Source organism: Bos grunniens, chromosome 22 (assembly GCF_055505025.1).
Source record: "Bos grunniens cultivar Pamir isolate PY7600 chromosome 22, Bosgru_T2T1.0, whole genome shotgun sequence".
Taxonomy (NCBI): Eukaryota; Metazoa; Chordata; class Mammalia; order Artiodactyla; family Bovidae; genus Bos; species Bos grunniens.
In genome coordinates this window covers 16,962,457-16,985,001 of record NC_141186.1, presented here as the reverse complement: position 1 = coordinate 16,985,001, position 22,545 = coordinate 16,962,457, and the positions used below count along the sequence as shown (strand labels likewise).

Sequence of the window (22,545 nt, the reverse complement as noted above, 5' to 3'; positions counted from 1 at the left end):
TCTCAGAAAGCTGAAAAACTGACACTTTCACCTTAGTAAAAGAGTGATTTGGCTACTTTTAAACTTCATTGCCAACAATTACTCTTTAAGGCCGGGGGAAGGGAGGTCTACCCAGTTGACTCCTATATCCACAGTGCCTGACTATCACAATGCCTGGCAGGGTGCAGTATTTGTAGGAAGAATTAACTAATGGCCCACCTGAGCTTCCCTTACCCAGAAAACCGCCCGTGCACTTTGTGAACCCATGGAACACAGCGCAAACAGCTGTCAGGTTTGTGTGACTCTAGGTGAAGCTGAAGGGGAGAGACTGGGCATCTCTGGGTTGGGGTCAGGCTGAGATCCTGGTTTGGAAGACCAAATAGTCTTGAGGGACTTGTCAAGAATTGTCAGATGCCCACTGTGTGTATGTGTGGCCTTGTGGAAGGAGAGATAAGTGGAGAGAGTTGGAGAAGGTTGGTGGCAGAGAGGGGAAAGGGACAGAGAATGATGAATCTTGGAAGAGACTAAAATGATTTTAACTTACCACTTTTTACCCCAGTAATTTTATTATTTTCCTCTTGAATAATTTTGCATAGTTGCAATTTTTTAACAGTGTATTTTGTTTTCCGTTTCAATTTATCATCTGTGTTGTGCTGCCATAGTATTTTTCCTGATTAGCATTTAAATGACTGCATAATACTGCTCTGAGTGGCTATACCAATAGCCATTCCCCAACTGCTGAGATTTTTAAAAAACAGATTATCTCAAAGAACACCTCTGCGCTGAAAGTGTTTTTTTTCCAATAATTTTGTTAAATAATTCAAAAACTTTGAAAATGTGTACAGCTCTTGCTTTCAATTTTACAAATTTCCTTCTGAAGAGACTGTCAGTTTACAGTGTGATCAGCTAATTGCGACGTTTACCGATTTCCCCTCAGCCTCTTCAAAACTGAAAAAAATAACGTTTTGTTCACTTGATAATTGCAAAGTGGCACATCATGTTCTGTTGTTTAAAAGGTATTCTACAAATGATTTGTATTTAGTGTGGTTTAATTGGCTATGCCCAGCTTGGTTTGGACACAGCTCGCAAGCTTACTTTGAAGCACTTGAGAGAAGGTGTGAATGTGGACCCATGCGCCGCCCCCCGCCCAACGACCATAACCGCCAGAGACGGAGGCGGGTATTTGAGGGGGATCTTTGCATCTGCGCACCCTATTTTCCTCGTCGGCTTGGGGCGGGTCTGTTCAGGGGCGTGGGAGCAAAGCGAAGACGCCACCGAGTACTTGACAGTGCGCAGGCGCGCCACAAGGCCCTGGGATTCGTGGGTACCCAGGCAAGGGTGTGGGAGAGCGGCGCAGGCGCCCTGGCGGCCTGGAGGGTCGAGGCGCCTGCGCAGTCGCGCTTCCTCGGGCAGCAGCCATGGCGGGACAAGAGGATCCGGTGCAGCGGGAGATTCACCAGGACTGGGCGAACCGGGAGTACATTGAGGTCATCACCAGCAGCATCAAGAAAATCGCAGACTTTCTCAACTCATTCGGTCAGCGGGCGAGCAGGGGGAGGCTGGGAAGAGGGAAGCCCGCTGAGCGAGGGCGCTGAGAAGCTTTGAAGGGGAGTCTTGAGTGCCCTAGGCTCCTGCTGATTTTCGCTTCCTCATTCAGGCCGCACCTTCCCCCTCTCGCCCTGACCCCGGGCTCCACTGGACAGTCCCTGGGGCGGAGGGGAGGGGGGGTGCGGTTATCCTGCCCCAGACTGAGCTCATCGGCAGCTTTGCCTTTACCCCGGATCCATTATCGAGTCTTTCCTTTTCCCGGACACGTCCTGGCAACCCTATCCTTCGTCTGCGCCTTTTCTTCTCTTCAGTCGCCTCCCTTCCTCCTCTGTGCTTCGTTTCCAGTTCCCACTTGGCTCTCAGATGCAGCATGATCTTGTCACTGCCCTGTAAAGACTCTAGAGGTTTCCCATCTCCTTTCTGGTCGAGCCTTCTAGTCGCCCCTCCGGCCCCTCCTGTTAGTCCCTTCTTGTCCTGTGCTGAGCGGGAGCAGATGAGGGCAAAGTAAGGTCCACATCTTGTCACGCCATGGACATCTCTGCGTTGCTAGTATGAAACCGACAGTGGGTGTTCTGCTTCTAGCAAAATCTTTCCTAGGCATTAGCCTACTCGTGACAGTCTTAAATTCTTTCCGCTTTGTCGCACACCCTTCTGGACAGCAAGCCGGTAGCAGAGACCCCTACTTCCAGTTCTTCGAGTGTTTCTTTGACAGAACTGAGCACTTGGTAGACTTTCTATGTCATCACAAGGAGTGGGAATGACATTTTTCCAACTGGTGTGCTTCTGGTCCATTCTTTCAGCAGTGTTAAATGGTTAAGATTAAGGAGGGGTCAATGATGTATAAGAAAAGATTTCAAAAGGAATTATTTTCTAGCTGGAGAACCTGACACATCCTAAGGAGTCTAAGGACAGAGCAAAAGTTTGATCAGAAGGCATCTGCAAGAGAGACTAAGTCTTGAGTACAAGGCTGTCTCTTAGGCTAGGTGGGGGAAAAAGCATCATTTTCCTGCCGTTAAAGAATTTCTGTCTTGCAGATGAAATAATGACAGCTTCAGAACAAAGCAGAATATTGTTTATGTTTTAATATATTTACATACAAGGTGTCTTGGGGTGGTGGATTTCCTCACTCAGGTAATGGGAGTGATGTTAGTATTAATGAGAGACAAGAATAGAATAAATTTTATATCAGTGACACAAATTCACACGTATAACTTCCTGTAGTGGTTGTAATAGGAAATGGTAGTCAAGAAATCATAGAGCTCATGTATCCTGAAATTATTTTTTAAAGTTCTATGCAAACTCTTCCAGTATTAGTTCTCCTGATTGTCTCTTCTGCTTCCCTAGAGAGATGAACTATTACGAGGGTTCTTTAGGGCACTTTATACTCATAACTTTTCCTCAGAGGAAGGACCAGATAAAATATTCCATGCACAGGGAGGGATAGATGACAGAATGGCATCTTTGAAACTTTGGCTTAGACTGAGGAGGCAGTGGAACGTGGTTGGACAAATAACTGACAGAATTTTTACTTTTTAAAAGATATTTATTTATTTGGCTGTGCTGCTCGACGTTTGTTCAGGCAACTGGGATCTTTGGTTGTGGCATGTGGGGTCTAGTTCCCTGACCAGGGATTGAACCTGGGCTCCTTGCATTGGGAGTATAGAGTGTCAGCCATCAGACCACCAGGGAAGTCCTGAGAGCCTTTACTTTTAAAACCAGAAGTAAAAGACTTCATTTATATGGTAGGCGTTAATATCTGATACGTAGACAGAATATCCTAACAGAATATTAAGAAAGTCAATTCAGTAAATCAAGCATCTAAAATAAGTTGAACTGGGGCAGTTTTTCATAATTAAAAGTGACCTAGTGTCTCAATTCCCCCAGTTTGTATCTAGATAACGTAATAACTTCATTTCTGAGCATTTAATCATATTAATCTACCTGCAATGCAGGAGACCCCGGTTTGATTCCTAAGTCGGAAAGATCCCCTGGAGAAGGGATAGGCTGCCCACTCCAGTATTTTTGGGCTTCACTGGTGGCTCAGTTGGTAAAGATCCACCTGCAATGCGGGAGACCCCAGCCTGATTCCTGGGGTTGGGAAGATCCTCTGGAGAAGGGAATGGCTACACCCACTCCAGTGTTCTTGTCTGGAGAATTCCATGGACAGAGGAGCCTGGCAAGCTACATACAGTCCATGGGGTTGCAAAGAGTCGGACACGACTGAGTGACTTTCTCTTTCAATCATATTAATAAACATATAATAAACATGCATTCATCTCTGACATAAAACTTTTTGGCATGTTACTGTAGTTTTAGTTGGTGAGTCTTGGAATTAACCAAAAATTGAAGCATTTGAGCTTAGAATTTGTGGAGGAGAAATGTCTCTTTTCTTGCTATATAAGCAGGGAAATATATGCTGCTGTGAGATTTTATCAAATACATGTGAGTTACATTTTATCAGATAGAAAACAAAGGCTTTTCTCTCTCTCTCTCTTTTTTTTTTTTAGTTTCCAGCAAGTCCTAGACTAAGGAAAATAGACACACAGGATTCCAGTCTTTCAGGAGCTGGAAGAAATGGCTTCCCTTAGCTTCGGCCATTATTTTCCTCTAAGGTGGGGGTAATGGCCTAACATTAGCGATTACTAGGTGATTTTTGAAGATTTTAGAAAGTGGATTTAGGCCTTTTAAAGAAAAGAACAGTTAATTACAAGTAGAAATAATTAGGAAGCACAATTAAAGGGTAAAGCAATTTGACTTAGCAGTTAGATATACCTGAGGCAAGGTCCCAAAGATTGACGGTATCACGATATAAGAGTTTAGACAAAGACCAACAGGCTGAGAAACTGGATAAATCATAAAGATAGATGAGTACATTGTCTTGGCATTGGATGACTCAGGATGAATGAATGTGGGATGTATTTTCCCATTCTAAGCCATTTGCATGACTCCTCCATTCTGATGTGTGGCTGCGGGGCTTGTATCATGTGTGTGATGTGATTTGGTGGCGCAGAGGTTTAGCAGGTGTTTCCTCTAAGGGGGCATCTACAGCTATTTGAAAATGGCAGCAAACCTACAGTTCTTACCCTGACCATAATAGGCTTGTAGGCCATGTGCTTTGGAGAGGGAATTGTTTTTCCAGGATACCTAATGACTCTGAACAGCTTTACCCTGTGATTCTGGCTGGTGAGAGTAGGGTTTTGGTCCATTTGTGGTTTTCTCTTTGAGCATGGGAGGACCACTGGGACCTAAGGACACACGCATCATGATGTACCACAAGCATCCTAACACTAGGCCTGTTCTGTACTTTGAATGGATGAAGTTTCTAAAAATAGATTGTTACAAATGATAGCTTTTTATTTTTATACCTTTTTATCCTGACTCTGAAGCGAACACATGCAGAGACATGTAACCAAAAAAACAGAGTGTGTAGCTATTTTTAAATCTCCATTTTCTTAATAGTTAGCCAACAAATATTACTTGCCTGTTGTGACTCCAGCTGTGTGTCAGATGCTGTGAGAAAGGAATAAATAAGAATAAATGGACAGAACCACTTCTAAAAGGTTTAGAATTTTGTTGGAGAAATAAAGTCTTCCCTTGTGGCTCAGGTCTCCTGCCTGCAATGCGGGAGACCTAGGTTCGAGCCCTTGGTTGGGGAGATCCCCTGGAGAAGGAAATGGCAACCCACTCCAGTATTCTTGCCTGGAGAATCCAGTGGACAGAGGAGCTTGGTAGGCTACAGTCAGTAGGGTTGCAAAGAATCAGACATGACTGAGCAACTTTGGAGAAATAAGATCTTATGAGAAAGACAGTGTTGATTTTTGTAGGCTAAAGTTATGTGCAGTAAGAGTTCAGAGAAGTTGTTTGATAACTGGCATTTGTTAGCAGTGGTCATGTATGCACACCGTTAAACACCCTGATGAGGACACATGGCATTTTCAGTTAAAGTCTGATGATAATGTACATATAAATGCATTGTGGTTTCAAATTTGTCCAGCTGCCAGGTTCTTTCCCAGTATTTTGTTTGAACCAGTATTATTTAATGGAATCTGAAATATGACTGAAGTTTCTAGAGTTTAACATGTTACATTTTCAGCAGTGCTTATCTGTGCAGGCCAGTAACACAGTGTTGTTCTTGGATTCTGACTCATCACCAGATTGACAGAGCTGGAACAGAACAGCCACCCAGGAAGGAACCCTCCCTCTCACCACCCCACCCCTTCATTGTGGCCATGACTTTTTTTTATGGGAAATGACAGGTTGTCGGTGATAACATGCGTGCTCATTCTGAATAGCCTTTGAGCTTCTAAAAACCAGGCTGAAAAGAGATTAGGTCCTATTGGGCCTGGGAATTCGAAGCAGCAGCACTTGCAGGTTAAACACACATACACACACACACACACACACCAACCCCCTGCCAAGAACATGTATTTGTATGGCTGAGTCCCTTTACTGTTCACGTGAAACTATCACAACATTGTTAATTGGCTTACCCCAATAAAGACTGGTTTTGGTGTTTAAAAAAAACAAATCCAATATTTAAAGGAAGAAGGAACAGTGTCCAGGATAGGCAAATCCTTACAGAAGAGGGAGGATTATGTCCACTTGGCAAAGACCTCTCAGAGGTCCACTTTGAATGGACTTGAAGGAGAATGCTGAGGCAGGCAGGATGAGTTAAGATTTGGACTTGATGGGATGAAAGTCGAGGCAAGAATCAGGGTGTGGGAGATTTCTTAAATTGGGTGCTGAAGTACTTTTGCATAACATCTAGGGAAAAGTTGAAAGGGAGGATTGTGAGCTAAGTGTTAAATCACTGGGTGGGAGACTGTCTTGGAGAGCAGATATTTAGAACTTCAGAAGTGGGGATTATTGAGTGATGCCTGAACATCAGTGTTGGAGGAGGGTGGGAATAATTAGCGTGCCTGGAATGTGGAGAACAGTTGGAGGAAGAGTGGTCAAGTGATTTCTGTTGAGAAGTTTTGTAGGGAAAAGGTATCTTAGAGCAAGTCTAGGTTTCCTTTTGGGCGAGGTAATAAAAGAGACTGGAAAAATTAGAGGAAGAAAAGGAACCTTTTGCAGATGGAAGGCAGGCCCCACAGGGTTTTTGATGCTCTCCAGGTTTTCTCTTGTTCCAAAAGGCCTGTGCAGGGACTGTTGGGTCATCAAGTGCCCCAAGAGCAGCAGCGTGGCAGGGCCTCTACGAGCTCAGCAGCACCACACCTTCTGTCCTTCTAGGGTCTGCTGCTTCCTTGACCTCTACTGTTCTTCCCTATTAAGATTATTTTCTTCCTCTTATCATTTCCCCTCTCTTGGAAACTCTTGGTTTGCCCATTAATTATCAAGTGGCCATCTGTACAGCCTTGGTGTATCAGTTTTTTTTTAATTTTCTATGGCTGCCATAACAGATTACCACAAATGTAGTCACACAAACCACATACATTTATTATCTTAAGTCATGTACATCTGAAGTCCAGCAGTGGTTTGCTGAGGTGAAATCAGTGTCAGCCCAGAGCCTCCCTCCTCAGCTGGAGGTTCTAGGAGAGGAGCTGATTCCTTGCCCATAGCTTGTGGGCAGAACTCATTCTCTTGCAGCTGTAAGAATAAGATCTGTATTTCCTTGCTGGTTGTCAACTAAGGACTATGCCCAGCTTCTAAAGATCACTTGCATCCCTTGGGTCATGGCCTCCTTCTTCCATCTTTGGAGCCTTTGATGACAGGTTGAATCCCACTCACATCCCTTGTCCTCCTTCTGCCTTTCTCGTGCCTTTCATGTCTACGTTTATGGACTTGTGATTACATGCGGTCCATCTGGGTAATCCAGAATCTCAAGGTCCTTCACCTTAGCCACATCTGCAAAGTCCTTTTGCCTGTGAGATACGTATTTGTGGGTTCTGGGGATTAAAGTCTGGACATCTTGTGGGGAGCAGTATTCTCTGCCTGTCACATTTGGTAGGAGGTTAAGCAGATCCTCCCTAAGCAGCTGTGTTCCTAAGATACTTCTCACCTTATCCTCCCACTGCCTTGCTTTGCCCACTCGCTCCCATTTGTGCCTTGCATGATACAGCATTCCTCCTCTTCATCTTAGGGGGCTGGCGTGTGTCTGTGTCTGGAATGGCATTAATCCTGAACGTCTGTCTTCTTTTACCAGATATGTCTTGTCGCTCAAGACTCGCAACACTAAATGAGAAATTGACAGCTCTTGAGCGGAGAATAGAGTACATAGAAGCCAGGGTGAGTATGCCGGGCACCGGGCGTCCTCATGAGGCAGGTGTGGCTGTGTGAGAGAGAATACACATTCTCACTTGTTGCTGCAAAAACTGGGAAGCAGAAACAGGCTTAGAGAAGTTAAGTACCTTGCCTGAACTTAAACCTGCTTTCTGGGACTCCGAAGCTGTCCCCTTTTTCTACCACTCCCCAGCTACCTAAGATATAAAAATTTAATAAAATTTTAGACCCTCTATTGCTTTTGAATTTATCTAATTGTCAGTTTTCCTTTGACAGGTGACAAAAGGTGAAACCCTCACCTAGGACTGTGCCATGCTGCTGCTGGGAAGTTTGCTCTTACAGCAGCCAGCCTCTCGTGGGAAAGGCCCCAGCAGCCTTCAGCTCCTTCCTCTCTCCTTAAAGAACAACAGGGCTTATTCTTGTTTTTCTTTTTTTCAAAAGTGTGGCCTTTGGGCTCTGCCATGCACACCCAGAAGTGTGATGTGGCGTGTGGGGAGGAGTCCGGGGCCCTCTCGGAAACATTGTTAGGCATTTTACCTCTGCAGTAACATTCTGTAGAACTACATGTCAACACATTTGAGGCACTGAGAGCCAAAAACCTGGGACTCTGTCAAGGTCCTCCCCACCTCTCTCTCTGTCTCTCTCAGTCTTTCCTTATAGCTCTCATTGCCTGTGCATTGATTCTATAAATAGTCCTTGTCTTATTCCCACCTTTGGCTGGGGGTAGGAAGCAGTCCTGGCTGAGATGCCCTGGTGAGGTGGCTGCCAGAGAATGTTGTTGCTAACCCACCAGTTTCTTGTCCTTTTGGGGAGGTCAAGGCCAGGCCCCCACTTGGCTTGAAAAGGGACATTTTCAGAGTTTTCTGTCTGTCATTTGGGGTGTCTTTACCTCTCATATTTCCCTAATAAACTCCTCAACTTTATCTGACTGCTGTGATTGTGGTGGGGAGAGGAGCTAGAGACGGGGTACACCTCTTTCACAGAAATCTGATGTGTGGGATTCTTAATCTAACAAAACTTTCAGATGTAGCCGTTTGATCAAAGCCTAGGTGGCTTGCAAGCTGGAGCCCCCATATTCGGACTTTGAGCTCATTCATCCTGGGGATCCTTTGGTCATTCAGCAGACATTTACCAAGTACTTACTATGTAGGGACTTTATGCTCCAATAAAATATACAGTGTTGAATCAGGTGTGATGCTTACCGTCTATTTAAATACCAGCATCTACACAGTTTAACTGCAGTCCATGGCAGACTATGAGTTTTATTAGGTACAAGCGAAATGTCTACTTTTAGAAAGGAAATCATTTAAACAGAAGTGTCTAAACTTTTCATTCTAGCATCAAAGCCTACTGTAAACTTGTGCCAACTCACTAGGCTTAACCCCCATATAGAATTTTCATTTTAGTCACGTAGAAGTCATTTCTCCCTGTTCAGATCTTATTTGCCACTGAAGGTCTAGCTTAAGGCAAACCTCCTCCATAAAGTTGTCCTGTCTCCCTTTTCACTGAGTGCCGCACTGTTGCTTTTTCACAGTCCCTCCCATCCTGCCATGCTAACACCGCTTCAGCCCTGGGTTTGGTCTTGTTCTTTGACTTAGCGTCTGCATCTTACAGTATATATGAGCACCTTAGGCTTGTATTGTCCAGCTGGGTACTTTGCAGAAGGCAGGCAGGCAGTAAATAGCAATTGAAATGCCTTGCAGAGCTCAAGCTGCAAGCACACATCTGTGCTTAGATCCTTGTTTAGACCTTTGGAAGACCATCTGAAGTAGGACCTTCATGTAAAAAGGTGATGTTACAATGGAGGCAAAACTGCCGTCCTTCACTTTGGTAACAGCTGTTTTTGAACATTATTGAGCTCATCTGATACGCTTTTAACAATTGCTTGAGATATTTATTCATAATATCTTCCCTGTCCTTTCTGGGATAAAAAATGTATTCCTAAAGTTCAGGTTTTAGATTATCTGGTGCTCTGCAGTCAGTTTAACAGATACTTATCAAATTCCTACTATATTCAGTGACTATAATGAGACAGTAATAGAGGCAAAAATGATGGTAATCTTCCTTAGATGACATGTGAAAATGATAATTTTTTATGGTGCTATAGACATTCTTTAATGATATTGAAGTAATATTTCTAAAAGAAAAATAGTGCCCTAAATAATATGATGTTGCTAATGGTAAGCTACTGGTTGTCGGGAAAACAACTGGTATGGGAACCAGTGAGCCCAGCCTCCTCTAGTAGAGGTAACTGCTCTGTCTTACCTGATCCTTTGAGGAATCACCCCTTTTATATATTGAGCCTCAGCTCAGGGATATATAACTAGCATTATCTATAATTTATTGAGTGCTACCATATGTTAGATGTGCTAAGTGCTATGTGTACTTTATGTCTTTAATCCTCAAGCCCTAACAAGTAGGCTTTCTTCATGAAATTTTTCTTTTTTTAATTTCTTTTGATGTGGACCATTTTTTAAGTCTCTATTGAATATGTTAAAATACTGCTTCTATTTTATGTTTTGGTTTTTTGGCTGTAAGGCTTGTGGGATCTAAGCTTCCCTACCAGGGATCGAACCTGCAACCCCTGTACTAGAAGGCAAAGTCTTAACCCCTGGACCACCAGGGAAGTTCCCCCATGCACTTCTTTAGAGAGGCTAAAACTTGTGCCAAGTCATACAGAGTAAGTAAAGGTGCTAGAATATGGACCTAGACTTATCTGACTCAGATTCTACTTCTGAATGTGGTAGATCTAAAACCAGATCTAAAACTTTCTCGTTCCTAGTTCAATGCTATTAAATAATTTTTAAGCTGCTACACACCCATGTTAGTTTTACCTGCCTTTCACTGTCCTTTGGTAAAGAAGGCTTCATGGGTTTTCCTGGCTCTGTCTATCAAATGCTGTTCACATTGATGTCTGTGTTGTTTTGCTTCTTCCAGCTTCCTTTCTCTGAAGGCTTGTGTCATGTCTTTTCTGGAAGTCTTGCCTAAGGAATTTTATCAACTCTGGCACTTTCCCTGGCTATCTGTGGGTTTCCTTCTTAAAGACCATATTTGGTCAGGCTCCAGAAATTGGGATTTTATTCTCAGGTTATACACATCTTTGCACATAGGTCATTTCAGCCCATAAATAGTGTTATGCTAAACCACCATTTGGAGAAGACTCTTGAGAGTCCCTTGGACTACAAGGAGATCCAACCAGTCCATTCTGAAGGAGATCAGCCCTGGGATTTCTTTGGAAGGAATGATGCTAAAGCTGAAACTCCAGTACTTTGGCTACCTGATGCGAAGAGTTGACTCATTGGAAAAGACTCTGATGCTGGGAGGGATTGGGGGCAGGAGGAGAAGGGGACGACAGAGGATGAGATGGCTGGATGGCATCACTGACTCGATGGATATGAGTCTGGGTGAACTCTGGGAGTTGGTGATGGACAGGGAGGCCTGGCGTGCTGTGATTCATGGGGTCGTGAAGAGTCGGACACAACTGAGCGACTGAACTGAACTGAACTGATACACATCTTTGCACATAGGTCATTTGAGCCCACAAATAGTGTTATGCTAAACCACCATTCATTTTGTCCCCAATGTGTTCCTTCAACTTAACGTAGAGTTCTGATATATTTTACTCTCACTCATGATGATAAAGTTATGGTTTGCATTTTAATCCATACTAAGTCACTCAGGTTTTTAAATTTAAACATAAAATGTTTTATCCATTTATAACAAAATTAAGATGTTGATAGGATAGCTGCTTTGATTTCACCCATATGGAGACTAGGAGTTCAGAGAGGTTAAATGTTAATATTGTACCCAGCTTTGCTGAATCAAGATTGTTCTCAGTCATCTCATCATCATTAACAAAGTTGTTCTAGATAAAAGAACTATCAAAACTCAACAGCTAAGAAAAGCTAATAAAGAAATGGACAAAAGATTTGAACTGATACTTCAAAGACAAAAGGATGACAAGGTCATGAAAGATCTTCAACATTGTTAGTCATTGGGAAAATATAAATTGAAGCCTCAGCCAGATTCCACCATATGCACTCAATCAGAATGGCTAAAATTTTTCAAAATGCACAAAATCCTGATAATACTAAGTGCAGGCAAGGATGTGGAGCGACTGGAACACTCATACATTGCTGGCAGGAATGCAAAATGATATAACCCACTTGGGAAAACAGTTGAGCAATTTCTCACGAAGTTAAGCATGCACTGACTGTGTCTCAGCAGTCTTATCTGTAGATGTTTCTCACCTAAGAGAAGTGAAAACTTAACGGACACACACATAAAACCTGTATGCAAATGCTTATAGCTTTATTCATGATTGCTCAGTGTCCCTTAGCTGGTGAGTGTATTGTGGAGTACCACTTGGCAATGGAAAGGAATAAACTTGATATGTTCTACAATATTGATGAATCTCAAGCACACTAAGTGAAAAGCCAGACTCAGAATTCTACCTGCTGTGTGGTCCTATTATATGACCATCTGGAAAATTATAGAGATGGAAAAAAGATGTATCAATAGTTGCCAAGACTTAAGCCTGGGAGTAAGGTTTGATTACACTCATTTTTGGGGGGTGGGAGAGGGTGGATTGTTCTGTACTTTGATTGTCCTGATGGTTACATGACTATCCATTTTATCAAAACACACCCCTATACACCAAAAAGAGTGAACTCTACCATATGGAAATTTAAAATAAATTTAGGGGGAAAAAAAGTAGCCTGGTTAGACACATCAAACTCATGGTAGTTACTGCCTCTGAAGAAGGAAGGGAAACAGGGTGGAAGTTAAAGGAATTTTGGCCTCATCATTTATGCTGTCATAACTAAAAAGTAAGTATGACAATGTACTGTTAATTTTATATGGTGAGATTATCAGTGTTTGGTTTATTACTCTATACTTTTTAATTGGTCAAAATATTGTTTAGTTGCTAAGTTGTATCCAACTTTTTTGGGACCCCATGGACTATATAGCCCAACAGGCTCCTCTGTCCATGGAATTTCCCAGGCAAAAATACTGGAATGGGTTGCCATTTCCATCTCCAGGAGATCTTCCCAACCCAGGGGTCAAACCTGTATCTTCTGCTTGGCAGGTGGATTCTTTATCACTCTGCCACCAGGGAAGCATAAACAAGGCAAAATACATATTAAAAGAAAATTTTGAAAAGGCTGAGAAGTAGAAGAAGAAAAAATCACTAGTTGTTTTGAAAAACGGGTACATTTTCTCTCTACTTGTTTGGCGTAGTGTAAAATGTACTCTAAGAACAACATAGCCTGTAGCTTGGACTTAGAATACCCAAAATACATTTTCCTTTCTCTTAAATATGTAAACGTTTGCAATGATACAATGTTAGTGTTAAGGTCTGTGTTTAATAACTTGTTTTATTTCCTCTGTATTCTTTTTTGGTAAATGATAAAAGAATTTCCATTGATGGTGGTGATATAAAATTTCCTCTCAGATGTGTTCAATTGGGTATGCCTAGAAAAACTTTGAAAGGAAATACAAAAAACTGATGATATTTATTGCCTCTAGGGATTCTTTTGAGGTGGTTGGGGGAACTAGGATGAAAGGGAAATTTTCACTTTATCCTACTTTTCTGTACAAAACTCAAATCTTGTGATCCAAAATGGAAACAAAACAACTTGATTAATAAAATTAGTAAATAGCGCAGATGGTAGGGAAAATACGGCAAAAACCATGACAGTCTTAAGGCAATGAATGAAGCTAAAGAAATGCTGTGTGAAAAACCTATGGGAGGCACAAGAATCTAACGTTCAGAGGAAACCCTGGGGCAAAATGGCCTAGCGCCACCCTCCGCCTCACAGAAGGCTAGTCCCCTCAAGTTAGGTGATACATCTGCGCATGCGCACCGCCTCTGGCCTGCCATCTTCAGGGTGTAATCCATCCTCCACCGAGAGCACGCGAAAGCCGCACGTACGCCTGCCCGGGGACGCGCACGCACCCCCCGCCCCGCCCCGCGCGGCCGGCGAATCCCGCGAGGCCCGGGTAGTCTAGGCTCTCGGAGGTAATGCCCCGGAAGGCGGGGGACGCGGAAGAGGCTGAGGCCGGCGCTGAGGAGGCGAGTGCAGAGGACCCCGGCGCCGAGCGGGAGATGGAGGCCGGGCGGCTGCGGCCGGTGCTGCGCTCCGTGAACACGCGCGAGCCATCCCAGGTCATCTTCTGCAACCGCAGCCCGCGCGTGGTGCTGCCCGTGTGGCTCAACTTCGATGGCGAGCCCCAGCCTTACCCGACGCTGCCCCCCGGCACGGGCCGCCGCATCCACAGCTACCGAGGTAGGCGGTCCGGGGTCGCCCTGTCGCGCCCGGCCGCGCCGCCCCCTTGAGCTGAGCGCAGCGAGCCGCGCTGTAGGCCTGAGAATCACGGTGACCGTGGCTCGGTCTCACCGAATCCCCGCCCCATTCGGGGGAGGCAGCTGCTGTTGTCATTTTTATTCCCATTTTACACTCGAGGAACTGAGGCCCCAAGAGAGGTTGTGACAGATTCACGTTGACGCAACTAGTAAGTGACAGTATCTTTCTAAGACTGAGTAATTTGCATTTGAATATCAACCCCACGTGTATTCCATCCCTCACGCCCATTTGTTCAGTTTGTGATTAGGAGAATCCCACATTCTCCGGTGTGTCCAGTGAGCCGGTCCGCGTCGGGTCCCTGTCTTGATGAAGTGTCTCTTCTGCCCATTAGAAGAGACAAATGCATAAATAGATAAGAACAAGCCAGTGTCATAATTGCTGCAGTAGGAACGGAGCACAGCATTGCACCTGCTCAGTGAAAGAGAAGGGGGTGTGCTTTCAGTTAGGGAAGCTTCCCAGAAAAGGAGAATTCTGGAAGATGCATGGAATCTGACCAACCCAAGACAGGAGTTGAGAGCTGTAGACAGACAGAACCGCGTGGCCTGACACCTGGAACCTGGGAGAGGGGAGAGGGTATGCAATGGGAGAGGAAGTCTGAAAAATGATTTTACCCCTAGGAAAATGGGGGCCATTGGAAATTATTAAACAGAGAAATGGTATTGCCTGATTTAATACTAAAAAGCTTCCCCAGGATGCAAGGTCATTTGGAAGGGGAAGACTACTGGTAAGAGTTAGAAAACTGTTGTAATAACCCAGGCTGGAGATGTCCAGGCCAAATGAAGTTAACGCTTACTAAAAATTCACTATCTTTCTCAGAGGATCTTGATGAATCTTTTTTCTTTGAGGGTAGCATAGTCAGTGATGCTCTTCAAACTTTTACACCAAATTTCTCCTAATACTAAATGAGGAACGGGAATTCTTTGGGCTTCCCTGTGGCTCAGAAGGTAAAGAATCAGCCTGCAATGAGGGTGACCTGGGTTCAGTCCCTGGCTTGGGGAGATCCCCTGGAGGAGGGTAGGGCAACCCACTCCAGTATTCTTACCTGGAGAATCCCCATGAACAGAGGAGCCTGGCGGGGTGCAGTCCATGGGGTGACAGAGTCAGACATGACTGAGCGACTAAGCATTCACCAGTGTTTTAGGACTCAGTGGTTTCTCTGCTGGCCCTGGTTGGATTCCTGGTGGGGGAACTAAGATCCTTGCAGGCCACATAGTATCCTAGGAAAAAAAATAATTTTTATTTATTTATTTTTTTTTAATGAGGAAGAATTCAATTCTTCCAGACATCCACATTTCTGCAGTCTTATATCTGGGAAATTGTGTGACTTTTGTATTCTCTAAAATTTATCTGTGCCTGATTTAATACAAACGTTAAAAAAATTACTTCCTGAATGTACTTAATGTTCCTAAATTATACACTTAAAAATGATTAAAATAACCAATTTTATGTTATGTATATTTCGCCACAATAAAAAACATTACTTCTCACTTGACATTTCTTAAATTTTGCCTCCAAATCGTCAAGTAAACATATGCCCAGGATCTCATGCTGTTTTTGTTCTGAAAGAGCCTCCTTCCTTCCTTGAACAGAATCTTAGGCCTGGGATTTTTTGTCTCCTTCCAACTGTCCCCCTCTCTTTTTTTTTTGCATAAGATATATTTATTTCTTAAATCCATTTTTTAATTTGCATGCAGTAAAATACACAGATCCTAGCATTTAATAGGTTTTGACAATACCTAGATCAAGTTATAGATTAGAATATTTCCATTATCCCAGAAAGTTCTGTCTTGCCCCTTTCTACTCTTTGGATTTTTCACATCCTTGTTTAGTTTCATCTCTTCATACAGAATGTACTCTTCTCTATCTGGCTTTTTTCTCTCAGTGTGATGTTTTTGTACCTTGTTGTTTTTGAAAAGCACAGATCTGAGGAGTTGGTGACCTCTCTCCTTTTAGTTTGCACCACTGGATGTGATTTGCAGTTCAAATACTTTGCTTTTGCACCAAGGTAGCAGAAAGGGCCTTCATTTTGGAACCTGGTATAGTTGCTCTTCTGTCTACTGTCTCCATTGCCTTTTGTGAGGATTCAATAGAATAACATTATTGGGAGGGCTTTGTATGGTATTCGAGCATAACGAGAGGCAAGTATTTCAGTCTGGGGAGATGAAGGCAATAGATATGTGACTACTTAACCTCTGCTTGTCTTAACAGGTCACCTTTGGCTCTTCCGAGATGCTGGGACATCTGATGGGCTTCTAGTTAACCAAACTGAGCTATTTGTGCCATCTCTCAATGTTGATGGGCAGCCTATTTTTGCCAACATCACACTGCCAGGTATACCGATGTTTCATCTTACTTTTTAAAAAGATAGGCTGTTGTGCTAAGTAGAGGATAGGCCCTTGAAAGAGCTCAGTCCTTAGTGACTTTTGCCTGATGCTGGGCAAGGTATCCAGCTTTTCTGTGTCTTATTCTCCACCATAAATAAAATGTAAGAAATGTACTGGTATTCTCTATGTTGAACAAAGATGTTATGGTGTCTCAGAAGCTCTTTGGGCTTGTCAGGAGTGGGCTAAATTAAAATAACTGATTGTAGAATTATGAGTGCGTTCTGTTTCCGTGGCCTTGGAGTAGAGTTATGCCCTGGAATCTCAGAAGAAAAAACATGTAGAGAGTGAGATATCATGGCTTATTTATGACTTCTGGTGTTGTATCTTTTAATGTAATTTAATGCAGTCAAGCTTACTGTGCCAGTCAGGGTTTTTTTTTAAAAAAAAAAACCACCAAATTGAACATTAGCTTCATAGCTTACCACTTGTTTAAAACTCAAGTGATTTTATTAGATTGAACCCCAAGAAACTGATCTTTTGGGTTAAGAAAAAAAACCTAAATATCTGTGGCTTCATAAGGTTCACACTAGTATGTGTATATAGATTTTGTTTTAAGGCAGTGGATATACAGAAGTGAACACTGGTAAGTTAAAATGTTGGAAATTTTGCCTTGTAGGAGACCTTTAAAGAGTAAGTTCCCCAGTGAGTTAAAAATAGGATTTGAGGAAATTGGTGACAGTCAGCTGGAATCCCCAAAAGGCTATTGACAGAAGGAGGTTTCAATAAGGAAAGGTTGAGACCTGCCTCAGGATGAACAGAGTAGTCAGCAGCTGGGCTGACTTCCTAATATGTGGGACCCAGTGCAAAATTAAGATGTGGGACATTTTGTCCAAAAATCAGGAAAACTACCATTTAAAATACTAAAATATTTTCCCTTTCTTCTGTGTCTCTGTCACAACTTGTTATGGTGTCTTTTCTGTTTGCTACTTAATGCTATTTTAGGAAAAGTTAAAGTTTTTTAATTACTTAAAAAAATAGGATTTGAAGGACTTCCTTGGAGGTCCAGTGGTTAGGATTCTGGCTTCCACTGCAGAGAGCACGGGTTCGATCCCTGATCAGGGAAACTTAAGATCCCACAAGCTGTGAGGTGCGACAAAGAAAAGCAAAAACATAGAATTTGAGTTCCCCCCAGAATCCAGTTATATGCTGTTTTAGTTATCTTTTGCTGTGTGACAGCTACCTGTAACTCAACAACATTTTATTTGTTCATAATTCTGCAGGCAGGGCTGAGTTCAACTCAGGGGTTATTCTACTCTCTGGTGGTCACTGGTGTGGCTGCTTTCTGCCGGCAGGTTGGCTGAGGGCTGGGCCTCTCTCCCATGTCGTCTCAGGGCCTGGCCCTCTTTGTGTGGTCTCTCTTGCTGTATAACTCAGGGCTCCTGAGGGCGTAAAAGCGATTGTTGCCAGAGCTTCTTAAGGCTGAAGCCCAGAATCAGCACAGCGTCACTTTGCCCACATTCACTTAATTAAAGCACATGATAGGCTCAGCCCAGCCTCAAGGGAAGTCCTCCACATGGCCATGAATGCTATGAGATGTCTGTTGGAGCCATCACGTTACACTCCGCCACAACCCGCGTACTCACTTTTTTTGTCCAATGTGAGGTCCAGCTGTCGAAAATGTAACGGCCTCGGTTGGCCAAGCCTCGTGAGCGCTTAATCCCCAGGCCTGAGTTTGCTGCTGAGAGTCGCTTTTCTGCCCTTACAGTGTACACCCTGAAAGAGCGGTGCCTCCAGGTTGTGCGAAGCCTGGTCAAGCCTGAGGATTACAGGAGACTGGACATTGTGCGATCCCTCTACGAAGATCTGGAAGACCATCCCAATGTGCAGAAGGACCTGGTGCGGCTGACGCAGGAGCATATTGAAAGCCAGCGGATGGCAGGGGAGATTGAAGATGTTTAGTTCAGAGTCACACTCCTGGGTCTCAGCTTTTGATGGTCCTGACAAGTCTTGATCTAGAGCTAGGACTGGTCACCTTTTCTCAGCTTCAAGGTGTCTCATTCTTGGAGTGAAAATGCTCCATTGCTTAAAACAAAGTTAACTGACCTCACTACAAGGCATTGTGATGTTTAAGGGCAAATATCACAAAATGTAATAATTATGCCTGCCTCTTGTAGAAATATTTATCAAGGAAAAGTAGTTGCATCTTTGCTTCCTAGTGAGTCAGAAAAGTTTCTGTGTAAGGACTTTGTGGAAGTAATTACAGCGAGAATAGTAGCTTCTTGTTGAGTTGTAAGGAAGCAGTGGTGCCTGCTTTTCATTGTTGTGTTGTGGTCTGTGATGTGCCCGCCTCCCGCTCTGGGAGACAGAAATGTCCTTGGGGCAGGGGAAAATCTGTCTGCTCTTTGAGACCCTAGTGCCTCGCACATTATGAGCCTTCCATCTGGTGTTAGTTGAATGAACAAACCAGTGGGTCCTTTGGTAGAAAGTGTTTAGAGGTTTTGACCCTTTTTTTTTGAGGGGGAGTGACAGTGGGGACCTTAAAGTATATACAGTAAACAGATGTTTAAAAGGGAATCATTTTTATAGAAAGTAATCTTTTAATAATTTTCTAAATTTTGACTTTTCTTAGTCCATTGTTGTCACAGGGCTGTGTCACTTCTGTTTCTAAGCCAGGACTAGCTTTCTACAGTTCTTGTGGTGATGGCTTTTTGAAACTTGCTATCCGCACAGGAGAGAGGAGAAAATGGCCATTACCTTGTTTAATCATAGTGTTAAAGAGCTACTCCTGTACTATAAATAGGTTTTTGCCAAGTGTGCGTATTTCTGTTCCTTTTTGTAACTCCATGACTTTTCTGTTTAATTCAGCAGTTTTTCACCAGGCAGGATCTGGTGACACTTTGCACCTGGCTAGAGGAGAAGACGAAGAAGCCCTCTAAACTCTGGAATGTTACAGCTAGCACACTGTGGATTTAGAGAGTAGCCTGGAATCTTTTATAGTTTTGTACATGCCCAGATCCTTTCCTATAGGCTGGACTTAAATTCATTAATTTGAATTCAATACTTCTATCAGGCATCCTTTTTTGGTAGCTAATCGTTAAAAAAAAAAAAAAGGATCCTCCCCAGTAGAGAAAATTTTGGAAGAAACATAAAAATAAAAGGAAGAAAAGATCCAGGTAGATACATTGCTTAAATACAACCACTAACTTAACATTTTGAACAGCCTTTTTTTGGCTTGGTTTTACATAGTTGAGATCATACTGAATATACAGTTTTATATTCTACTTTCTCATTTAACTTTATAACTTAAAATATTTTTCCATGGTATTATAAGCTCTTCATACTCATGAGTGCAGCCTTCCTTTTATAAATAATGTGGGACTATTTCTTGCCATCCTTATTAAATCCTTCTGCTAACTTTTGAGCGCATTTCCTGTGCTCTGATATCAGAGTGGAGTGAATGAATCAAATGCCTTACAGTTTTTCCACCTAATCATATTCTCCTCTTTCAACATTCAACAAATAAGGGGCTTTTGTTTTTTAATCTGTTGTGTTATTCATTCAGTGACACACCTCTAATTTTTTTTCTAATTTTTGTTGTTGAATTGTTGGGTAGAGAAGAAAATATGCTGGTATAGAAGGCAGCCATACGATTAAAAAAGTAGGATAGTATGAGAGATTTAAGGAAGTCTCTCGGTGCTGGATTAGTTCAATGTTGGTTTTATTGTTTTTTTAACCTGCCGTTGTGTCAGAATGTTCCTGAAACTTGCAATTTGAGTACTGTTTTTGTGTTGTCCAAAGAAAATCGAAAACCTGTAGCATGTATGGGCTCATTTGAAATCTTATGAATGTATTAAATGTATTGCTCTTGAGAGACTGTGATCTTACCTGTTTGCAGTTTTTTTTTTTTAAAGCTTCCTTTGGATACAGTAAATGGTGCTGAGTAAAGGAAATGGGTAGGATGTCATTTGCCAGGTTCTTCTGTCTTGGAGAGGTGTGAAGACTGTTTAATGGCCTTGGGGAGACGAAACACAAGGAACCTGGTTCTCTGTCGCTTTTCTTCGCAACCCTGGATTTTGTTTAGAACTTTATTTTAGCTCTTCTTTTCTTGTAAAGATGAAATATCACTAAAAATTTTAAGCCCTACAGAAAAGGATGAAGAAGAAAAGCATTCACATTGGGAAGAAAGGCATTTTTTTTTTTTTTCATGAAAATAGAACCAGCCTTAACAAACACCTCCCTAAAGAAGATACACGGATAGCAACTAAGCATATGAAAGGATGCTCCAGGAACTTCCCTGGCGGTCCAGCGCTTAAGACTCCATGCATCCAATGCAAGGGGCGTGCATTTGATCCCTGGTCGGCTAACTAAGATCCCACGTGCCAAGTGGTGTGACCAAAAAAGTATTTAAAAAAAGAAAAGATGGTCCACGTAGTACGTCATCAGAGAATTGCAAATTAAACAGCAGTGAGATACTACTACACAGCTATTAGAATGCTCCCCCCACACACAAAAAAAGGCTCACATCCAGAACACTGACCACACCAAATGCTGGTGAGGATGTAGAACAACAGGAACTCTGATTCATTACTAATGGGAACGCCAAATCTTATGGCCACTGTGGAAGACAGTTTGATGGCTTCCTACGAAATTAAATGCTTATCATATATCCAGTAATTATGCTTCTTGGGTATTTACTCAAAGGAGCTGAAAATGTACGTCCAAAAACTTGCACATGGATGTTTATGGCAGTTTTGTTCATAATTGCTAACATTTGGAAACAAGCAAGGTGTCCTTCAGTAGGTGAATAGATGCATATATGATATATTCAAATAACGGAATATTGTTCAGCACTAAGATGAAGGGAGCTGTCCACCAAGAAAAGAGAGATAAAACTTAAATGCTTATTACTAAGTGAAAGAAGACAGCTTGAAAAGGTCACACACTTTATGATTCCAACTCTACAACATTCTGGAAAAGGCAGAATTGGATTAAAAAGGGATTGAGGGAACTTCCCTGGCGGTCCAGTGGTTAAAACTGCACGCTTCCAATGCAGGGGTCATGGTTTTGATCCCTGGATGGTGAACTAAGGTCCCATGTACAGTTGGCATGGCCAAAAATAAATAATTTTTTAAAAATTTATGGGGCAGAGAGGGTTGGAGGAGGTGGAGGGATGAATAAGTAGACCACAGAATTTTTTGAGGTAGTAAATTTATTCTGCATGATAGAATAGTGGATATATATTATTATACATCTGTCCGAACGCACAGAATGTGCAATGCCGAGTGAACCCTAAGGTAAACTGTAGACTTGGGGTAATAATGATGTGTCAGTGTAGGTCCATCGATTGTTAACAAATGTACCACTTTATGGGGATATTGATAATGGGAGAGACTGTGTGTGGGAGCACGAGGTATATAGGAAATCCTGTACCTTCCTCTTAATTATGCTGTGAACCTTAAAACTGCTCTAGAAAATAGTCTATTAAAAAAAAGTGGTTAATATCTCACTAGGACTTACTGTATATTGAGAAGATGAAAAGAAAGTAGGGCGCTCAGCTCACTAAGGACATGAAATAAATACCAGTGTTTTACAGTCCTGAAATAGGAACACCAGTATGACCTTTTCAGATATTTCACGTTTGGTTTCTGTATCCTGTTCTCCACCTCAGCCCCGCTCTATACTAGTCACTGGGCTGCCTGTTACCCTTCACCATTTCTCCTTTCTGTCAACTAAGCTCCCTGCCTCAACAGAACGTTTTCCTGGAGACTTCTCCCATCACCACACAATCCCAGTAATCCACAGGCAGATCACACCAGTTGACTCTTGATGTACGTTCTGTGAGTTTGGACAAATTTCTAATGACATCTATCCACTTTTATAATATCAGACAGAATAGATTGACAGATATGCTTGTGATGTTAACCAAAAGTGTTGGGCAGTAGCACCGGACACTTAAATGAGAGAGAAACCTGCAAAACTTGTTTCAGAATTTGGAACATGAAACCTCAGGAAAGTACAAGTCAACATACAAATAAATAGCAATATGCTCTCTCCCTATTCAGGTAGAAAACACAAAAGATTGTTTTGCTCCAGTTGGGAAGAGT

At 42.6% G+C, this 22,545-nt stretch overlaps 2 protein-coding genes across 5 annotated transcripts in view; both read left to right on the top strand.

Annotated features, from left to right (window-relative positions):
• The first annotated feature begins 1,376 nt into the window (after positions 1-1,376).
• On the top strand, positions 1,377-8,672 carry BRK1 (BRICK1 subunit of SCAR/WAVE actin nucleating complex). The gene is made up of 3 exons (XM_086366495.1): positions 1,377-1,515; positions 7,673-7,755; positions 8,026-8,672. The coding sequence occupies exons 1-3, from the start codon at positions 1,398-1,400 to the stop codon at positions 8,050-8,052; spliced, it is 228 nt and encodes a 75-aa protein (XP_086222621.1). The 5' UTR covers positions 1,377-1,397; the 3' UTR covers positions 8,053-8,672.
• A 5,046-nt stretch (positions 8,673-13,718) lies between these two features.
• Positions 13,719-22,545, top strand: part of LOC147348145 (interleukin-1 receptor-associated kinase-like 2) — a 70,141-nt gene continuing 61,314 nt past the window's right edge. For 2 of the 4 annotated variants that reach the window (XM_086366387.1, XM_086366383.1), the window contains exons 1-2: positions 13,719-14,039; positions 16,326-16,448. Coding sequence is in view for 1 of the 4 variants with exons in the window: in XM_086366383.1 (XP_086222509.1) it covers positions 13,775-14,039; positions 16,326-16,448 (388 nt within the window). In the remaining 3 variants the exon portion in view is untranslated. Of the gene's footprint in view, positions 14,266-16,325; positions 16,449-22,545 lie in introns of all 4 variants that reach the window. The other 2 variants (XM_086366389.1, XM_086366385.1) reach the window with 2 other exon arrangements.

Excerpts from the sequence above, each read along its gene's own strand:
- BRK1 (XM_086366495.1), top strand. The coding sequence starts at position 1,398 with ATGGCGGGACAAGAGGATCCGGTGCAGCGGGAGATTCACCAGGACTGG. Across the intron at positions 1,516-7,672 it reads AGACTTTCTCAACTCATTCG|ATATGTCTTGTCGCTCAAGA; the intron begins GTCAGCGGGCGA and ends TTCTTTTACCAG. Across the intron at positions 7,756-8,025 it reads TAGAGTACATAGAAGCCAGG|GTGACAAAAGGTGAAACCCT; the intron begins GTGAGTATGCCG and ends TTCCTTTGACAG.